The following is an 18,758-nucleotide window of genomic DNA, read 5'->3' as shown; positions in this document are numbered from 1 at the left end:
ACAATAAAACATTCCTAATTAAATAGAGGAGATGTTTGTATTCCCCCCTTTACAGACACTTGATAAACCTCTGGGTTTGGTTTGTTGTTGTTGTTGTTGTGTGGGTTTTTTTGGTCTATTTCTTCCCCTTTTAGAATAACTTAGATATGCAGATAAAATCTTCCTCTGCTGAAGTTTTGCTTCTTCCTGCCTTGAGTTTAACCCATCACATTCCAGTGAAGCAAGAGCAAAAGCTTCAATATGTAGTGAAGGGGGAAATCTCTGAAGACAGACTACGCTACATGTAATGCACGGATGAGTATCACAAACATGATGTTGAGCAAAAGAAGCCAGACACGGATTCACTATTCACAGTAGCCACAAGGTGGAAACAGCCCAATGTCCATCCTTTGATGAATGGATAAACAAAATGTCGTGTGGTCTTATGATGGAATATTATTCAGCCATGAAAAAGAACGAAGTACTGAAACACACTACAACTTGGATGAATCTTGAAAACAATATGCCAAGCGAAAGGAGCCAGGCACAAAAACCCACCTATTATATTATTTCATTTACGTGAAATGTCTAGAATAGGCAAATCTATAGAGACAGAAAGCATATTAGTATGGCAGGGGTGCAAAAAAACCACAAAGGTATATTTGGGGAGTAATGGAAATGTCCTAAAATTAGATTGAGTTGCACAGCTCTATAAATTTACTAAAAATTATTGGATTGTACACTTGAACTGGGAGAATTTCATGGTATATAAATTACGCTTCAAAAGCTATTTTAAAATCAAATGAACTAATCTGGGATTTTTCATGTCACATGGATCACCTTTATTTTAGAAATTCAATAAACTACTGACCCCAAAGGGGAAAAAACTCTAAGACTTGGAGAATCAAGTTTTTTAAAGGAGGATTTGTAAGCATATATTAAAAGGGTCTTTAATAATTCACTGGAGAAATGGTTTACATTTATATCTGAGAATGGGAAAATCAGAATCTGTTTACCTCTCTTCTGTTCTCACCATGTCCAAGTTTCTGCACAGAACACCTTGTGGGTAATGTGGGATGCAAACTGTAGGCTTAAGATCATATATTGCTCCAGAAAGATTACAGCAGATTTTCTTAAATTGAAAAGAAAATCATGAAATAAAAATTAGCTACTAAAATAAATTCTATGTGAACAAAGAATACTAGGACTATTTCAGGATATCTTAGAAAAAGAAATACAGTAGCTTTCTGCATTTTCCTCCATTCTTCCCCCGTTTTCAGGCAGCAACCAGAGCAGCCCAAATTCACAGCCTTGGGATAGGGAGAACATGGCTAAGCAATAGAGACCTGAAGATTCAGGTCTCAGCTTCAAATTTCCTTTTTCCCCCCAGATTTATCAAGGTATAACTGATAAATAACATTTTATAAATAACATTTTATAAATTTAAAGTGTACAATGTAATAATTTGATATATGTATACATTGCAAAGTGATTAATATAATAAGTTTCATTAATATCCATCAGTAGACATAGTTACAGATTATTTTCTCCTATGATGAGAATGGGTAAGATCTACTCTCTTAGCGACTTTGACATAGAAAATACAATACTGTTAACTATTGTCATCATAGTGTACCTTACTTCCCAGGTCTTATTTACCTTGTAACTGGAAGTTGATACCTTTTGGCCCCCTTCATCCAATTCCCTCACCTTCCACACCCCTCCAATTTTCAAAATAGATCCTTGAAATCCTAGAAGACATAAGAAGAGCTTGGGGAGTTTTACATTTATGTAGTAAATTATAGGTTTGGCAAGAATGCACAATGATGTAAAGGCCAGTTGTCCCCAGCCACCACCCCCAAACACACACACCTTGCAGGTTTAGGGCCAAGTTAGAGGTAGCAGGTTATATTTCAAGGTGAGCTTTCTAACACACAATGCTGTTTTGAGAGAGAGAGAGACTACTCGTCAGGACTATTACAAGTAAGCGCTCCATGTTCAGTTGAGTCAATGGAGACCAAACCCAGATGTCTGTAAGAATCATGTGGCAAGCTTCTAAAAAGTTCAGGAGACAGGGTACCAGTCTTAGAGATTCTAAGTGTATAGGTAAGGGGTGAAGCACGGTTAACTGTTGTTATTTTTGTTTTGTTTTGTCTTGTTCTGTGCTTCAGATTCTTCAGGTGATCACGATAATCAACAAAGTGTGGGACACAGGGGTATAAGGAGTTTAGCCAGATCCGTAGTTCTCAACTAGGGTGATTTTGTCCCCCAGGGAACACTTGGCGGGGACTGACATCCAGTTGATAGAGGCCAGGGGTGCTGTTAAACAGCCTATAATGCTGGGGTTCTAGGAGTCAAACCATTAACATGGCCATTTCGGTGTATTGTTTCTGTTGGGTATAGACAACCCACTTTGGGGGCTGGTTGACGGAGGGGCTCATGTTGTTCTAAATTGTGTAGACTTTGCTCCATATGCAACCAGTATGTGTGGCTCGCCACGAGGCTCATGTGTTTCTCTGGCTTCACTTTGTGGCCCTCACCATGTTGAAGTTACGTAAATCATAATAACAGGTTTTGCAAATATTACCAGCACAGATTTATAGCTGGGCAAGAACAGAGCATTAGACATGAGGTGCTCAAACAGAGTTCAGATTTTAAAGTTCCCACTGGGAATGAATACATTGGCTTATGCATTTGCTTGTACTTTTTCTATCAGCACTGGCAAAACTGTTGGGGGTGGTGAGGGTGACGAGTACATTCTTGGGACTTTCCCTTCTCTCCACTTCCCTCATGAGGCCAGGAACTTCACGTTTGTTTTTTTTCCCCTCTTTTTGCCCACAGCAAAATCAGCACTCTACAAAGGGCCTAATACATACATTCCCCTTAAGGAACTGAGGAAGATTCAAGATCAGAAAGCTTTGTGCCCTTGGAAGGGAATGGAGAAGTGGCTTCCAACATGTGTTGAGGGGAGGTATCATGGAGCAGTGGAAGGAACGTGGGCTTTGCTCACATGCCACGCTCAAGGTTCAAAGCCCAGGTCTGCCCTTACTAGTTGTGGATTGTGAGAAAGACACCAGCTCTGTGGCACTCAGTGTCCTCATCAGCAAACTGAGGATATGAAATCTTAGATTGCCATGTTGTAGTGAGGGTTGGATAACGTCTGTAATGAGCCTGGTACATGTGGACCCCCAAAAGGGCAGAGCTTGTATTTTTCTGTCTTCATTCCCTATTTATGTCATCACCAGAAGTCTCTGATCCATGGTAGGACCTCAAGAAACATCTGTTGAATGAACAAATGAAATGGTAGCTGTTATTGCTGAAAGTCTGCTCTGTGCAAAGCTGGCCTATTGTCTTTCCTCCTTTCACAGACAAAAAAGTGGAGCTGGAGGCATGAGGCTGGTTTCCTGGGATCACTAACCTTCTATATTTTCTAACCATTCCAGGGCAAAGAAGGAGCCTTCATGGTACGAGATTCCAGGACTCCAGGAACATACACGGTGTCTGTTTTCACCAAAGCCATTGTAAGGTACGGTGTTAAGTCAGCTCAGCAAAGTGGGGAGAGACGGTCCTGAGGTGGGTAAGCCACAAGCCCCACACAGCAACATCAGACAGTGCAAGAGGTAGAGGGGTCACCAGAAATGGTGTGCTTTCCCTGATCTCTCCGAGAAAACCGAGGCCAGGACATGAAGAACATAACTGAAGTGATTGCACTGGAAAATAACAGAGCTGGGTCCAGATGCCAGGTTCCTTTCTAAGTTAACACCCCTGAGTGCAGAACGCTACAGAAATAAAATACTTGAGTTGCAATGGATGAGTTTATAATTTGACCCAGCTAGCAGAGAAGATACCTTCAACCAGAAGTGAGAAGATAGGCGTCTTCGTTCTGGCTCCGCTAATGAAGTTACCTACCATTTGTTGAGTCCTTACCATGTGCCAGAATGTTACAGACTGTTTCTCATCCTCACAAACTCTGAAGGCAGGAGTTACTCTGCTCCTTCCCCCATAGGAAAAAACAAGGCTCAAAGAGCTGATGGTATGTCCCTGAGGCAATGGAGCTCCAGTGGTCAAGCCACCATCACGCTCCAGCTGGCTGACCACAAGGCCCTGCTTGTCTCCCCCTCTCTGTACCTCAGCTTCCTGCTCAGTAAAACAAATGTCTAAGAGCCTATTCAGGTCTCAAATTCTAATTAAAAAATAAGTAAGAACAAAGCAGTTTGTCAATGAGCAAGTTCCAGTAAGAATTAAGAAAAAAGAGAGAAAGAATGATTAAGGTGTCCTCAGGGAACACTTCTGGGAGAATGAGGACATGAGCAGGACTCGGAGCAAGAGCAGGGTCTAGACAGGGGGTGGGGAAGAAGGGTGCTGCCCAGGGATGGGAGAGAGGAAGCACATCACAGAGGGGCCGTGCCTCTGCCATGGCTGGGGACAGTGAGGACAGTGACCTATAGCTCCATAAGATGTGATGGAGAAGGAATGAGAAATAAAGTCTATGCTGAGGGTGTCCAAGGTGAGTGACCACCTCCAGGTTCAGTGATCCACCACCAAGACTCACAGGACTCAGCATATAGTCAGTCGTACTCAAGGCTAACGTTTATTACAGCAGAAGAATACGGAGCAAAAGCAGCAAGGGGAAAAGGCACATGGGCCAAAATCCAGAGGAAGCCAAACGTGAGCTTCCAAGAGTCCTCTCCCAGTGGAGTCACACAGGACGTGCTTAATTCCTCCAGCAGCGAGCTTTGACCACAGGGGTAAAACGGTGTCTGTCAGCGAAGCTCAGGAGAGACTCAGTGCCCACGGTTTTCACTGGGGGCTGGTCACCTAACACCCTCTGCCTAGCACATAGCAAAATTCCAGAGTCCCAGGAGAAAAGCAGGCATGGAACATAAACCACAGTGCTATACAAACAATTTAGGAACAGGGAGCCATCCTTACCAGTTAGGGAATGGTGAGAGCCCTCCCAAAATCCAAGTTCTCAGATGCCAGCCATGGGCCAACCTTGCAAGCAGGCCTTTCTAAAGAGAGCACTCAGGACAGCTATGTTAACTGTTTGCTCTGCAAAGTCGCGAGAGTACTAAGGGTGCAGAGTGTTCCCTTATCGTCTGCTGCCAGTTAGTAAAATCCGCACAGCAGAGGAGGCAAGCATGTAGCATACACGAGACCATTCCCCACTTTGTGGCTGTAGAGGAAGCATCACCAATCCATCGTGGCACTGATTCTAATTGCGTCTAGATGCAGCCTCGCAGACCTCCTGACTCCAGCACCCAGGGCCACCCTGTCAAGACTGACACACAAGTTGAAATATACCTGCCATCCTTCTGCGAGGGTAAAAAACAAAGCTAATAGGAATCTGACACCAGTAGGCATTTTTGTGTCTAAGTATTGCTTGTTAATAATCACTGCATTTATGTTTCATTTGTTGCAGTGAGAACAACCCCTGTATAAAGCACTATCACATCAAAGAAACAAATGAGAACCCCAAGCGATATTATGTGGCTGAGAAGTATGTGTTTGACTCCATCCCTCTCCTCATCAATTATCACCAACATAATGGAGGAGGTGAGTTTAAAGGATGAGGCCAGGGGGACCCCTTGCAGGGGAACTTAGAGAAAAAATGACAACCACCTCGCCGGGTTTCTTCATCTCAGACAAGCTGACCATAAATAATAACTAAATCTCCAAATAGAAAATGATGCCAAATATTTAATCGTATTATATATTTTCCATTAGCAAATTCTGTTGTTAGACTCATGGGATTTCACCACCTGCCCATCTGTATTTATTACTCTTGTTGGAGGAGGTATAATATCAGTGACTGGACTTTGGGATTTGTTTTCCAGAATAAAAATAGCTTTTGCATTGGATTATATTTTTGCTGGTAATTTAACTTGAACAATTGCTACAGTAAAGCTCTAACTACTGCCTTTCACGTTTTAATCAACCCAGGTCTGGTCACTAGACTCCGGTATCCAGTTTGTTCCTGGAGTCAGAAAGCCCCGGTCACAGCAGGACTGAGATACGGTGAGCAGTGCATTCATCAGTATTACGTATTTGCACTAACTCACATCCCTAAAGGTCTGAGGCAAATTCTGAATGGACTTCCCATGTACCTGATTTTTCCCCAGACTTAAAATAACCATTATAACAAGTCCACTGTATGTCTGGAGATGGTGTGCACTAAGGAATATTTCAAGTGTATGAGAGAGATGTATCTATGAGCACGTTTATCAAGGTCAAATCAGTGTCCATTGGTTTTACTTAAGAGTTCATCAATGAAGTGTTTATTGAGCACCTACTTTGTTCAGAGCACTCTACTAAATGCTATTAGAAAATAATGCCTTGGGACCACATTCCCTGTCTTCTAGAACTTCTGTATCATCTAGTTTGTTGGGTCTGGTCCATTGCAAGGGCTGGAAGCTGGAAGCATTTACAAGTGTTTGTCTGCATAACATGGTGCTGATTTTTTTTTCAATGCCTTTAGGCAAAGCTTGCATCTCCATTGCCATAAGTCCTTTTATCCTTTGGCCCTACTTCCCTCACTTTTGATTATCTGCCTGGAGCCTAAAGACATCTGAGTTTGCATACCCTGTTCTAAACTGTTCTGGTCGAGGAGAAAGCTGGAGTAATTTTCATAGTGTATCTCCTGGGTGGGTGGTTCTCAGACTTCAGTGTACATCTAAGTCATCTGGGATGCTTATTAATAATGTTGGCTCCTGGGGGCACCTGGGTGGCACAGCCGGTTAAGCATCCGATTCTTGGTTTAGGCTCAGGTTGTGATCTTAGGATCATGAGATCAAGCCCCACATCAGGCTGTGTGCTCCCCGCAAAGTCTGCCTAAGACTCTCGCTCGCCCCTCCCCCTGCTAAAAATAAATAAATAAATCTTAAAAAGGAAAAAAAAAGAATGTTGGCTGCTGGGCACTAACTAACACTTAACCAAAACACAATCCCTGATAATGGAGGCCTGGAGTCTGCATTTTAAACAAACGCTCTAGGTGATTTTGACACAGGTGATTAGAGAGTCCTACTTTGAGAAACACTGCTTTGGACTCTCCACCCCGAACTAGCACCATACCTGGTACATAGCAGGAATTCCATACTATTTTCTGTTGACTCAAAGAGATAGAAATTGAGCTGTTCATGGTTAGGCCAAGTGCCAGGAAACGGTCATACTTTCTTAGCCTCCTTATGAAAATAAGTTAATTCTAATAACGGTAGAATCTTAACATATCTATGCTGGATGGGATCTCAGAGATTATTTGATGAACCCACTCATTTTGTCAATGTAAAAATTGAGAATCGGATTCCTTTTATTCATTTACTGAACATTTTTTGAGAGCTTACCATGTGCCAGACTGTGCTGGCTGCTACCTCTGTACCAGACCCTTTGGGATCCTTCCTCCCAACCCCTGCTATGGCTGAACAGGGCGTTGTGGATGCACTTGGTGGGTAAATGAATGAATGAATGAATGATCAGCTCAAATGAAATTTGCTGTATGTGAAAAATGACAATAAAACATTTTCAATCAGGTATAGAAAATAGTTGAGACATTACAAGAACCCTTTCATTTATTTTCTTTGGTATCTTGATTAATGCCACTTTCCTTCCTCCTTCCATGTAATCTCCCCCCACCACATACATTTTTCATGGTTTTAAATGCATATCCTATGTTATTATTTGTGGGGAAAAGATAATAATTTTACCTATCTATGATAGTTCTAAGTCTGAAGCTTGTATTATTTGCTGTCTTTGGGTTATATTAACAATAAGGTAACATGTTATCTAGGGCTATCTATAGTCTCCTTGTAGCCCTACACCTCATATCTACTGCTTGCCACCCCTGGAAAAACCTCTCTCTCTTTTCCAGGGAAATGGGTGATTGATCCCACAGAGCTCACTTTTGTGCAGGAGATTGGCAGTGGGCAGTTTGGCTTGGTACATCTTGGCTACTGGCTCAACAAGGACAAAGTGGCCATCAAAACCATTCAAGAAGGGGCTATGTCAGAAGAGGACTTCATAGAGGAGGCTGAAGTCATGATGTGAGTAGCCAAAACAAAAGTTCGCAAAGATGTCTTGGGGAGGATGTTTTGTGCTGTGTTCTTTACATACATTTTGATGTCATGTTACGCCACTTTGCTGCTCAAATCTACTGATGGTTTCCAGTGGCATGGAGAATCAAATCAAACTCCTCACCATCATGGTCTGCAAGGCCTGTCACGGTCTTGCCCTGTCCACTCCCCAGTCTCATCCCCTCCCTTGTCTCTCCTCTAGTCCACGGTGTGCCAGCCACGCTGGCCTCCATTCATCTTTGCGCATGCCATCTGACTCCTCACCATCCTTCGAGTTGTTTTTGTTTGGGGGAGGGGTGCAATTTTGGGAGACCGAGTTTAGACCATCTCGCCCCTTGCCTTTTCTCTCTAGGAAACTCTCTCACCCCAAACTGGTCCAGCTGTACGGGGTGTGCCTAGAGCAGGCCCCCATCTGCCTGGTGTTTGAGTTCATGGAGCACGGCTGCCTGTCAGATTACCTGCGCAGCCAGCGGGGGCTCTTTGCCTCAGAAACCCTGCTGGGCATGTGCCTGGATGTGTGTGAGGGCATGGCGTACCTGGAAGAGGCATGTGTCATCCACAGAGACCTGGTAAGAGGAGGCAGGGCCAACATCTATAGGTCTGGGATGAAGGGCTTTGTGGAAATGTGGAGTACCCAGACTGGGAATACATTATAAATAATAAGTCATAGACCATCTCTCTTCCATTCTCAACTTCTTCCTTCTTCCACCCACATGGTGATGTCCTAGTAGGACTCAGATCTGGGCTCTAATCTCAGCCTTGTTTCTTTTTTTTTTTTTTTAAAGATTTTATTTATTTATTTGACAGAGACAGCGACAGCCAGCAAGAGAGGGAACACAAGCAGGGGGAGTGGGAGAGGAAGAAGCCAGGCTCATAGCAGAGGAGCCTGATGTGGGACTCGATCCCATAACGCCGGGATCATGCCCTGAGCCGAAGGCAGATGCTTAACCGCTATGCCACCCAGGCGCCCCTCAGCCTTGTTTCTGATTTGTACCCTCTGAGTCTGAATTGACATTTTTCCAAAATGAAGCTTATAGCCTCTCCTTAACCTCTCCATGCCTTGGTTTCCTCTTGGTAAAATGAGGGAAATGGACAAGCACAGTTTTTCTCAAACTATTATTCAGGGATCTACCCCAATCACATTGGGTGATACTAAAACCATCCTCAGAATCTCTGGAGGTCGGAGCTCAGGATAGTCATTTTAACATACCCCCTTGGGATTTGTAGGCACATTTCAAACATGAAAAAAGAGTGAGGTCTTTTATCACTCTTCCAGTGCACAATTCTGTGGTCCTCACTGGGGACTAGGTACTCTTCCTACTGAGGAATTGTTTTAAGAGGATTAACAAATGGGTGATAGTTTCTTCATATCATCCCTAATGTTCACATTTCCTATTGCATCAGGTTGCATTAGAGCACATCGTTGGTTAGACAACACCACAGATTTCTCTTCTACTTAGGATCTCAGGAACAAAGCTAAAGGACCACATTTACTCATCCTGATAAAAGATCACACATTTAACTTTTGAGCTCACTTCTGGACACTAGGGAAACTTAATCACCATCTGTAAAGCCCTTGTACAGCAGCACATAGAAACCCAAAGGACTGAGATTCCAGGAGACTCCTTATATTGATTACCCACCAACAGTTTTCCTTTCCCTTTTGTTCACCTGTCTCCACTCCAGGCTGCCAGAAATTGTTTAGTGGGAGAAAACCAAGTCATCAAGGTGTCCGACTTTGGGATGACAAGGTAATATGGGCATGTGGTGCCAGGAGAGTCTCAGGAATGGGACTCAGGGCCCCAGAATGTTCAGACATTGTTCCTCCACTCTCTATCCAGGTTCGTCCTTGATGATCAGTACACCAGTTCCACAGGCACCAAGTTCCCGGTGAAGTGGGCATCCCCGGAAGTCTTCTCCTTCAGTCGCTATAGCAGCAAGTCAGACGTGTGGTCATTCGGTGAGTGTCATCCTAGCCCCACACCCACATGATCCAGGACTGCCGACTGGCTGTTTTATTTGTCAAATCCAGGCAACTCTACTTGCCCAGGACTGTATGGTGAGGGCATCCCACTGAGAGTCTGTGTGTGACAACGGCTCTGAAGAGTGGGAAGAGGCCTCGTTACTGCATTTGTTCCTGGAGATCTTTGAAATGGTAGTTAAAATGAGAGTGGAAACAGATCTGGTGACCCCTTCTGTAAGACCAAAAGCTGGGGGAGTCAGGAGATTAGAATATGAGTTCCTTAAGGACCGGGAGCATATTTGTTCAACATTCTTTTCCCACACTTAACCCTCAATCAATATTTTACTCATTTATTCAACAACAATTTATCAAGCATCTACTATAAGCCAGGGCTAATCTAGGTGCTCACAATGCAGGGGTGCATAGGATAAGAAAGATTCCAATTCTTTTGGAGGCAAATTTTAGGGGGAGAAGATAACAATCACATAAACAAGCTAATAGATACATACATAAGACAAAGTCACATAGTGATAAGTAAGTGGTATGAATAAAACAAAATAGCAATGGAATAGAAAGCGACAGGGATGGAGGGTCTGTTTTAAATAGCAGGGTCTGGGACTTCCCAAGGGTGATGACACTTGAGCACAGATCTGAATGGTGAGAGACAGTCATCCCCACTTGAAGATCCAGGGAACAGTGTCCCTGACCAAAAACCAGCACGTATAAAAATTTGGTGTGTCCAAAGAAAAGAGGGGTACTGTCTTAGTGAGAGAACAGTAGACAATGAAGTTGGCTGTCCGTGATAAGGAAGTAGAATTTCTGATAAGTGTAAATGGGCATGAATGAAAGGCAGAAGGAATGATGTTGGTGTGGCAGAAAGTGCTAAATATTCTTACTGGATTTGCATATCATCCTAAGCCATAATTTGTGAGGACTAAACTATACACAAAAACGTACCGGACAACCTCTTTGATTTGAATTATAAGAAGGGTTATACTTTGGAAAGGAATGAGTGGAGTTTGATTTTGCCAAGTGTATCGACTTAGGAGTAGAAACCAGGGAAAAGCTGACTAATTAAATCTCTTCAGGGAACCAGTTTTGAAGTCTCCCCCAGTATTTTAGAATAGCCAACTTCCGACAACCGAGTGGCTTGCAAATTTCTAGTTCTTCTAAACTGTTCCTTAAAACAGCTTCCCATTTGACAGACCCAGCCAAGACTTCGTTATTCAAATTTAAGTTAGAGAATGAATTTAGAAGAAATAAAACTGCACCAGAGCAATCTCAGAAGATCCTTTTCTCCCCCCAAGTCCGTATATAATAAGGAAAGGTATGACTGACGTGTGGCCACTCTCTATGGGTGATGCAGCTGTTCACACTGAACCAAGCCCAGTGGCCAGCAAAGAGATGTTTGCCTCCATGGCCACTTTGTCACATTCACCTGCCAACTCTGCATAAGGCTTATTCTACCACAGGTTGTCAGCTTGGGAATTTTCTGTTGCATCTTATAATTAGAGGGCTGAGCTACAGTCCATCCCTGCCTAGGATATGCCCCCTGAAGTGTCCAAAAATGAGACTGACCAATGGATGGAAGCAGGGTAGAGAGGGGAAGAAAACATGAGGGGCAAGCCTGAGAAACAGAAACCTGGGTGGACTGAGAGCTTGATCCCTGCCTCGAGGCCGTTGAACTTTGTCCTGCATTTTAAGGTTTTTGCCCTAATTAAATGTGCGATTTTAAGCAAGTCAAGTGAGCTCTTTTGGGTTTCCAACCAACGCATTACAAGGTTTACATGAAAGCAATTGTTTTCAAATGAGCTTTGAGCTGCAGGCCTCAATTTCCCAAAGAAATCTCAATTTCTAAAGAAAATCCTGGCAACTTGGGGAGCTAAACAGTCTTATTTACAAGCAGGTTCCAAATTTCCAAACTCCAGAGGCACCTATGGGGATCCCTAAGAAACCCTGATCCAGAGGTCTGGGCCGGGGCCCAGGATCTACCATTTGAACAAACTTCTGGGGTGATTTTTATTCAGTTGTTTTGGGAACCATACTTTGGAAAACCCTGCCCTAAGAATCTCTGAAATATTCCTTGAAAACCACCAAAACAGGTGATCTGCAAGCTCTCTTCCGGATCTGACATCCCATGAATATATTAGTACATAATAAAATTGGGCGTGACATTTCTGCTAAAGACAGAAGAGGGAAGGAGATTAAATCACAGGTCAAAAATAGACAACCCCGGGATGTGTTTTGCTCTGTCTACACAGTATTTTTAAAAATCAAATTGAGTTTCTATTTCTAAACTCTCAATTTATGACTTATTTTTAAAAAATCAGAAAATGTGGCAATCCCAAACCCTCATTCCCATGTGCCCTATGGTGGCTGGAGCTAAATCACAGCTGTCCTCTGAAGACAGAACTAGACCCCCAGTTCTCCACAGTCCCCCCTAGTCTCCATTATGGCACATCTCATCCACTCCATCCATTTACATGATGTGAAGACATTTGAGTTTACATCCCCTGCAACTTTTAGTAGTAGCATTTGAGTTAGATATAAAAAAGGACTGAGCTTGAAAGCTCCTCACCACTAGGCAGATTGGGAAATCTCTGTTCTTTAGAAATAGTACAGGCTTGGGGCGCCTGGGTGGCACAGCGGTTAAGCGTCTGCCTTCAGCTCAGGGCGTGATCCTGGAGTTATGGGATCGAGCCCCACATCAGGCTCTTCTGCTATGAGCCTGCTTCTTCCTCTCCCACTCCCCCTGCTTGTGTTCCCTCTCTCACTGGCTGTCTCTATCTCTGTCGAATAAATAAATAAAATCTTAAAAAAAAAAAAAGAAATAGTACAGGCTTAAGAAGCCTCAGATGGTTTTGTATTCTCCTTCCTGAAGGTAGGGACTTGAGTCTGAATGTCAAGGAATCTTCAATTTCTCTATGTAGGCTTATTTGTTTGCTAGTTGTGAACTGCATCATTTTCTGTGCTGCACTCACCATCTCTTGTAGGTGTGCTGATGTGGGAAGTCTTCAGTGAAGGCAAAATCCCATATGAAAACCGAAGCAACTCAGAAGTGGTAGAAGACATCAGTACCGGATTTCGCTTATACAAGCCCCGGCTGGCCTCTGCGAATATCTACCAGATCATGAGTCATTGCTGGAAAGAGGTCAGTAAAGGAAGTGTTTTTCCCCCTACATTGTAATCGACAACTTTAGGGTCTGTCCCTTTCTCTAGAGAAAGAAACCCTTTCAGCTCAATGAGGTGTGTGATTGCTGGATCATATGATAACAATACATTAACTTTGTAAGAAACTGCCAGACTCCCTTCTGAAGGTTGCTGTACCATTTTGCATTCCCACCAGCAATGAAAATTTCTATTGTTCTGTATCCTCACTCACTCCTCACTAGCATTTGTTATCAAGTGTTTTATATTTTAACCACCCTAATAGGTACATAGTGGTAACCCATTGTTTTCATTTGCGGTTCTCTAATGACATATGACTTAGGGCATCTTTTCATATGTTTATTTGCCATTTGTATATCTTCTTTAATGAGGCATCTATTGCGATCTTTTGCCCATTTTTTAATTGGGTTATTTGTTTTCTTGCTTTTGAGTTTGAAGATGTCTTTGTATATTTTGGATACAAATCCTTTATCAGATATGTGTTTTGAAAATATTTTCTCCCAGTCTATGTTTGGTTTGTCTTTTCTCTCTCTTAACATTGTCTTTTACAGAGGAGACGTTTTTAATTTTAACAAAGCTCAACATCAATTTTTTCTTTTATGAATCATGATTTTGGTGTTGTATCTAAAAACCTATTACTGAACCCACGGTCACCCAGATTTTCTCCTATGTTATCTTCTAGGGTTTTCTAAGTTTTGCATTTTACATTTAGGTCTCTGATCCATTTTGAGTTAGTTTTGTGAAGGATGTAAGTTCTGTGTCTAGAGTCATTACACTGCATGTGGATGTCCAGTTGTTCTAGCAGTGTTGTTGAAAAGACTATCCTTTCTCCATTGAATGGCCTTTGCTCTGTTTTCAAGGATCAGTTGACTGTATTTGTGAGAGTCTGTTTGTGGGCTCTCAACTCTGTTCCAGAAATCTATTTGTTAATTCTTTCACCAATACCACACTCTCTTTGTTGCTGTAGTTTTATAGTGAGTCATGAAGTTGGGTAGCGTCAGTCCTCCAACTTTGTTCTTCTTCAGTATTGTGTTGGCTATTCTTAGTCTTTTGCCTTTCCATGTAAACTTCAGAGTCAGTTTGTCAATATCTACACAACAACTTTCTAGAACTCTGATTGTGATTGTGATTGTGTTGAATCTATAGATCAAATTGAGAAGAAATGACGTTTTACTAATGTAGTCTTCCCATCCTTGAATATGAAATGTCTTCATTTATTTAGATCTTTCATTTCTTTCTTTAAAATTTTATATTTTTCCTCATAGAGGTCCTACACATATTTTGTGAGATTTATACCTAAATATTTTCTTTTTTGATGTTATTTAGCACTTATGTTGTGATGTACTTTTAATACATGATTTTATTTAATTCTTACAATTCTTATGAGATGGATATTATTATTATCCCCATTTTACAGACGACAAAACTGAGGTTCAAACAAGTTAAGTAACCTGCTCAAAGTCACACAGCTAATGAGTGGAAAAGCTTAGATTCGAAAGCAGGCCATATGATTCCAAATCCCTGATGTCAACAACTGAGACACAATGGCCTCCAACAATACATATGGAAGCATATTTGAAAATGAGCAGAGGGCTAGTGAATTCCGGGTTGCTTTGGAATTAACTATGACACATAAGTACCAGGAACTCACAGAGTCCTTTTCTTCCTTCTCTAGAAACCAGAAGACCGGCCACCTTTCTGCAGACTCTTGAGTCAACTGGCTGAAATTGCAGAATCGGGACTTTAGCAGGACTCAGCCCCAGGCCCCGGGCTGCACATCCTGAAAGGGGGAAGCAAATTCTCTCTTTGTAGAGCATTAAAAGCGCCACCAGCCCAGAATTCCCCAGAGGCAGCTGGTCTGTGGCACCAGTTCCCGAGTCACCACAGAGGCAGCAGCGCCCTGACAGAGGCAGGAGGCTGGGCCGCTGAACTGGGAGTGACAGCCATGTCTCTCTCCTCCTTCCAGCCTCTTACCTTGTGCAGTATGCAGACCTCAACCTGCTGGCTTCCAGGCAACATTTCTTGCACTTCTTAGAGAAAAGGAGAGACACGGTAGGGCTGTGGATTATGGTTTTTATTATTATTTCCAACATGGATCTAAAGTGTATGATCGAGGGATTTTTACTTGACCAGACAACACAGAATCCCAGGATGTGGGGCAAGAGAAATGAGGAGTGTGACTCTTTTTCAAGGAGGACTGGTGAGTTAATTAAGGTCAGAAAGAGGGAGCTCAGCGGCTGTGATGCTGTCAGCCGCAGCTTCCTGCCAACGAGGATGATGGAACAGCTGCTCACCTCTGAGGCCAGATATGCTGAGAAGCAGCTTTAGGAGGTTTTATTCATTGAGCACACGGCCTCCTCCCTCCTTGAAGGGGCATGATGTACTGGGTGAACAGTTCTGATCCCACGGTTGGAGATGGCATCTGTATAGAAAGAGGGCATCAGATGGTGGGGAACCAACTGGCGCAGAGAAAGGCCTTAGGTTGTTACCACTCCAATGCCCACCTTTAGTACCAAGTGCCTCCCCTTCTGCATGGAATGCTTCCACAGGCATCCTGGGAGATGACTGCTTTGGAACACTGGCTCCCACTGAGGACTCCGCCCTCAGTTTTTCTGACCTCCGGAGTTAGTCCCTTCTCTGCACGCTCCCACCCTCATCAGCAGAGGGCAGCATTGTGTCGGGCAGTGTGGCCTTGCAGACATCTGGAAGCTTGTTTAGGCCCTAGAGATTTGCAACTGGAAGGTTGAGGCTTCAAGTCTCCTGGAAGTTAGGAGAGTTCAGTTCTCATTCAAACCATCTGGATGGAAAGTGAGTCAAGCACTGAGTGGGGTGCTTCCAAGATGCACAAGGCAGCCTACTGTTGATGGAACACTGAAGTATGCACAGTGAATATGTACTGAGCTGCAGGCCTTATCCACAGAATTTCATTTCTTCTTGAGTTCACACCAACCCCATGAGAATGTGTTCTTGTTTCCATTTTACAGACGATGGAACTGAAGCTTTAAAAAGCCAAGACAGCTCGCCAAAATGACAGAGCTAGGAAATGGAGAGCCCACATCTGTGGGCTGCCAATGACGTTTCTTTATTCCTGTTCAACACTGCCTTCTACTGAGGATGAAAGGGATTGCAGAGGAAATAAACACAGCTGGGGAAAGACACAGAAAGGCAATAAAGAAGTCCACCATCAAGTGATGTTTCTCCCACATAGACCACTGTGGTTGGCCGTGTAGCTCTCCAACTTGGAATAGGATCTTCTTTCTCTCATCTGTCTTCTCACCTTTGTTAGAGTTAATGACTTTGGAGTTACCCAGTTAATTAACCCTTTGATTCACGCACCCCTCCAGAGTCCTGTTGCATGAAGCCATTTATAGGTGAGCTTCAAAGCAGTTTTGAAAGATCCTCCTGCAGGTGTATAAATGCTTCCTTTAATTATCATTTCGACTTGGAGCCAGCTGCAGCATTCTTGGCCACTTTGTGGGGAAGGGTATTCCCTGATGTAAGAGAGATTTCATATTCCTACAGTGTTCAGATAAAACTTTTAGAGAGATTATTAGATGGTGTTGCAGTGAGCTCTTTCTAAATCGTGTGATATTTTGACCAGCTGGAGATTCAGATGCATAACTTGTAACTATAATTATTGTGAAACTGGTTGCCTCAAGATAAAACTCTGTCATTCAGAACATGATCTTACTCAACATATCCCAAATCATCCCTGTTTACTTTCTGGCATTTTGTGCATTCTCTTGTGGAACCCTTAATTAGAGACAGTTTCTAGAACATCCAGCCCAAAGGAAAACATCAAAATTGACTTATTTCTGTGGTCTGGTTTCAAAAATTGCCCCTTGCATGGTATTACGGTGTTCAAGCTCAGATTCACTGGGGCCTTAACTGAACATGTTAACTCCCCAGTGTCCTATCCTGAAAAATGGGCTTCCTGCCTGTTTTTTTCTACCCCTCTCATGCTTTGGAAATGGTACCATGTGTTCACAGGGAATTTCCTTATCCAAGGTTTTGGTTCTAGATGCATTTTATAGATTTTGCATTTTGTACCTTTTGAGACTATTTATATTTGGATGTATTGAATATTTATTAGTGTACAGTGATTGCTAGCATGCACAATAAAAATGTTACAAATATCTCTAACCATTTATAAGACACACATAGTTAAAGATTGGGTCTAGCTGTATGTTTTAATAAATACAGTATATATGGCCCGGGTTCCACATTTGCCCAAATGTCAAACAACCTAAAATTTCCCTTAAATAAAAATGATTACATGGCTTCATGTTCCACAAACGAGTAAGGACTATATATAGTCAACATTTGTTCAACAAGTAAATATCAAATGCTTCCTGTGTTCCTATGATACACTCTGCAGAGAGCTATGGAAACAAAGATGAAAAACAGCACAGTCTTTACATTTAGAAACTCCAGGTAAGTCATAAAAAAAAGCAGACATATAAACAAGTAAAATTATAATCCAGCAACTAGAGCAAGAACAGAAATATAGTCAAAGAGGAGAAGAGCCCAGAAAAAGTGATGGAATCTCTCAGGGGAAAGGGGACATCAAGAAAAACTTCCCAGAACCTTGCTACTCAAAGTGTGGTCCCCGGACCATCAACAGCAATAGGACCGGCTTATGAGAAATGTGAATTCTCTGGCTTCACCCTGAGACTCACTGAATGAGAATCTGCATTTTCACAAGATCCACAGGTGAGCATAAGCACATTAAAGTTTGAGAAGTACCATCATAGAAGATATAATGTCTGGCCCAGCTTAGAAGATGGATTATGGGGTTTTTTTAGGAAGTAAATGGAGAGAAATAAGAGAAATACTTTCCAGGTAGAAGGATAGAGGAAGCAGAATGTATGGATGGGGAAGCTATTATCAGTTTATCCTCGCCGGCGCCTAAGTTGTGGGGTGGGTGTGAGGTGTTGGCAAGGGTAAGGATGATAGAAGGGGTTAGGTGCATCGAAAAGGAAGCTGAAAATCTAGATAAGGACCATATTTTAAGAGACAAAAAATTTGGGAGCTCTACCTATAGATAGAAAAGATGTCATTGAGCAAGGAGAGAAAGTCAAATCTGTGTTTAAAAATACATTCTGACAGCAGCATGGTGAGTGGATTTGAGAGAGGAACGCTGATGGAAAAGAAGCCAATGTGAAGATGATTTTTTGCCTTGTTCCGAGTACCAGATTATTGTCCATACTCATTTACTGTCATCTGCTGTGTGGGTGACATGCAGAAATTGTAATTCGGAGTTCTTCAGTCACAGTTGGACAGCGATGAATAGCTGTTCCCCTGCCTCTTAAAATCCCAGTGAAATAAAGGCTCGCTTGTATTTTTGGTGTGCTGAGCTCTCCCTGTGCCTTTTAGTTTACCAAATGCCCACGTCCACGGCAGGAGCCAGTTCATGCCCCAGAGGACCATTAGGCACAAATGAAAACACCTGTGGTTTGGGACGCCAGGGTGGCTCAGTCTGTTAAGCATCTGCCTTTGGCTTGTGTTATGATCCCAGGACCCTGGGATCAAATCCCACATCAAGCTCTCAGCTCAGCTGGAAGCCGCCTTCTCCCTGCTTC

The 18,758-nt window shown here is 42.8% G+C and overlaps 1 protein-coding gene across 1 annotated transcript in view; it reads left to right on the top strand.

Annotated features, from left to right (window-relative positions):
* Positions 1-18,515, top strand: part of ITK (IL2 inducible T cell kinase) — a 60,304-nt gene extending 41,789 nt beyond the window's left edge. The window contains exons 9-17 of the mRNA XM_002912500.4: positions 3,423-3,505; positions 5,402-5,535; positions 5,923-5,997; positions 7,844-8,015; positions 8,398-8,614; positions 9,732-9,796; positions 9,887-10,005; positions 13,002-13,159; positions 14,852-18,515. Coding sequence (XP_002912546.1) covers positions 3,423-3,505; positions 5,402-5,535; positions 5,923-5,997; positions 7,844-8,015; positions 8,398-8,614; positions 9,732-9,796; positions 9,887-10,005; positions 13,002-13,159; positions 14,852-14,923 — 1,095 coding nt within the window. The 3' untranslated portion in view covers positions 14,924-18,515. The remainder of the gene's footprint in view (positions 1-3,422; positions 3,506-5,401; positions 5,536-5,922; positions 5,998-7,843; positions 8,016-8,397; positions 8,615-9,731; positions 9,797-9,886; positions 10,006-13,001; positions 13,160-14,851) is intronic.
* Positions 18,516-18,758: the final 243 nt, after the last annotated feature.

This window comes from Ailuropoda melanoleuca, chromosome 3, assembly GCF_002007445.2.
Source record: "Ailuropoda melanoleuca isolate Jingjing chromosome 3, ASM200744v2, whole genome shotgun sequence".
NCBI lineage: Eukaryota > Metazoa > Chordata > Mammalia > Carnivora > Ursidae > Ailuropoda > Ailuropoda melanoleuca.
This window is presented reverse-complemented; position numbering and strand designations above follow the sequence as displayed.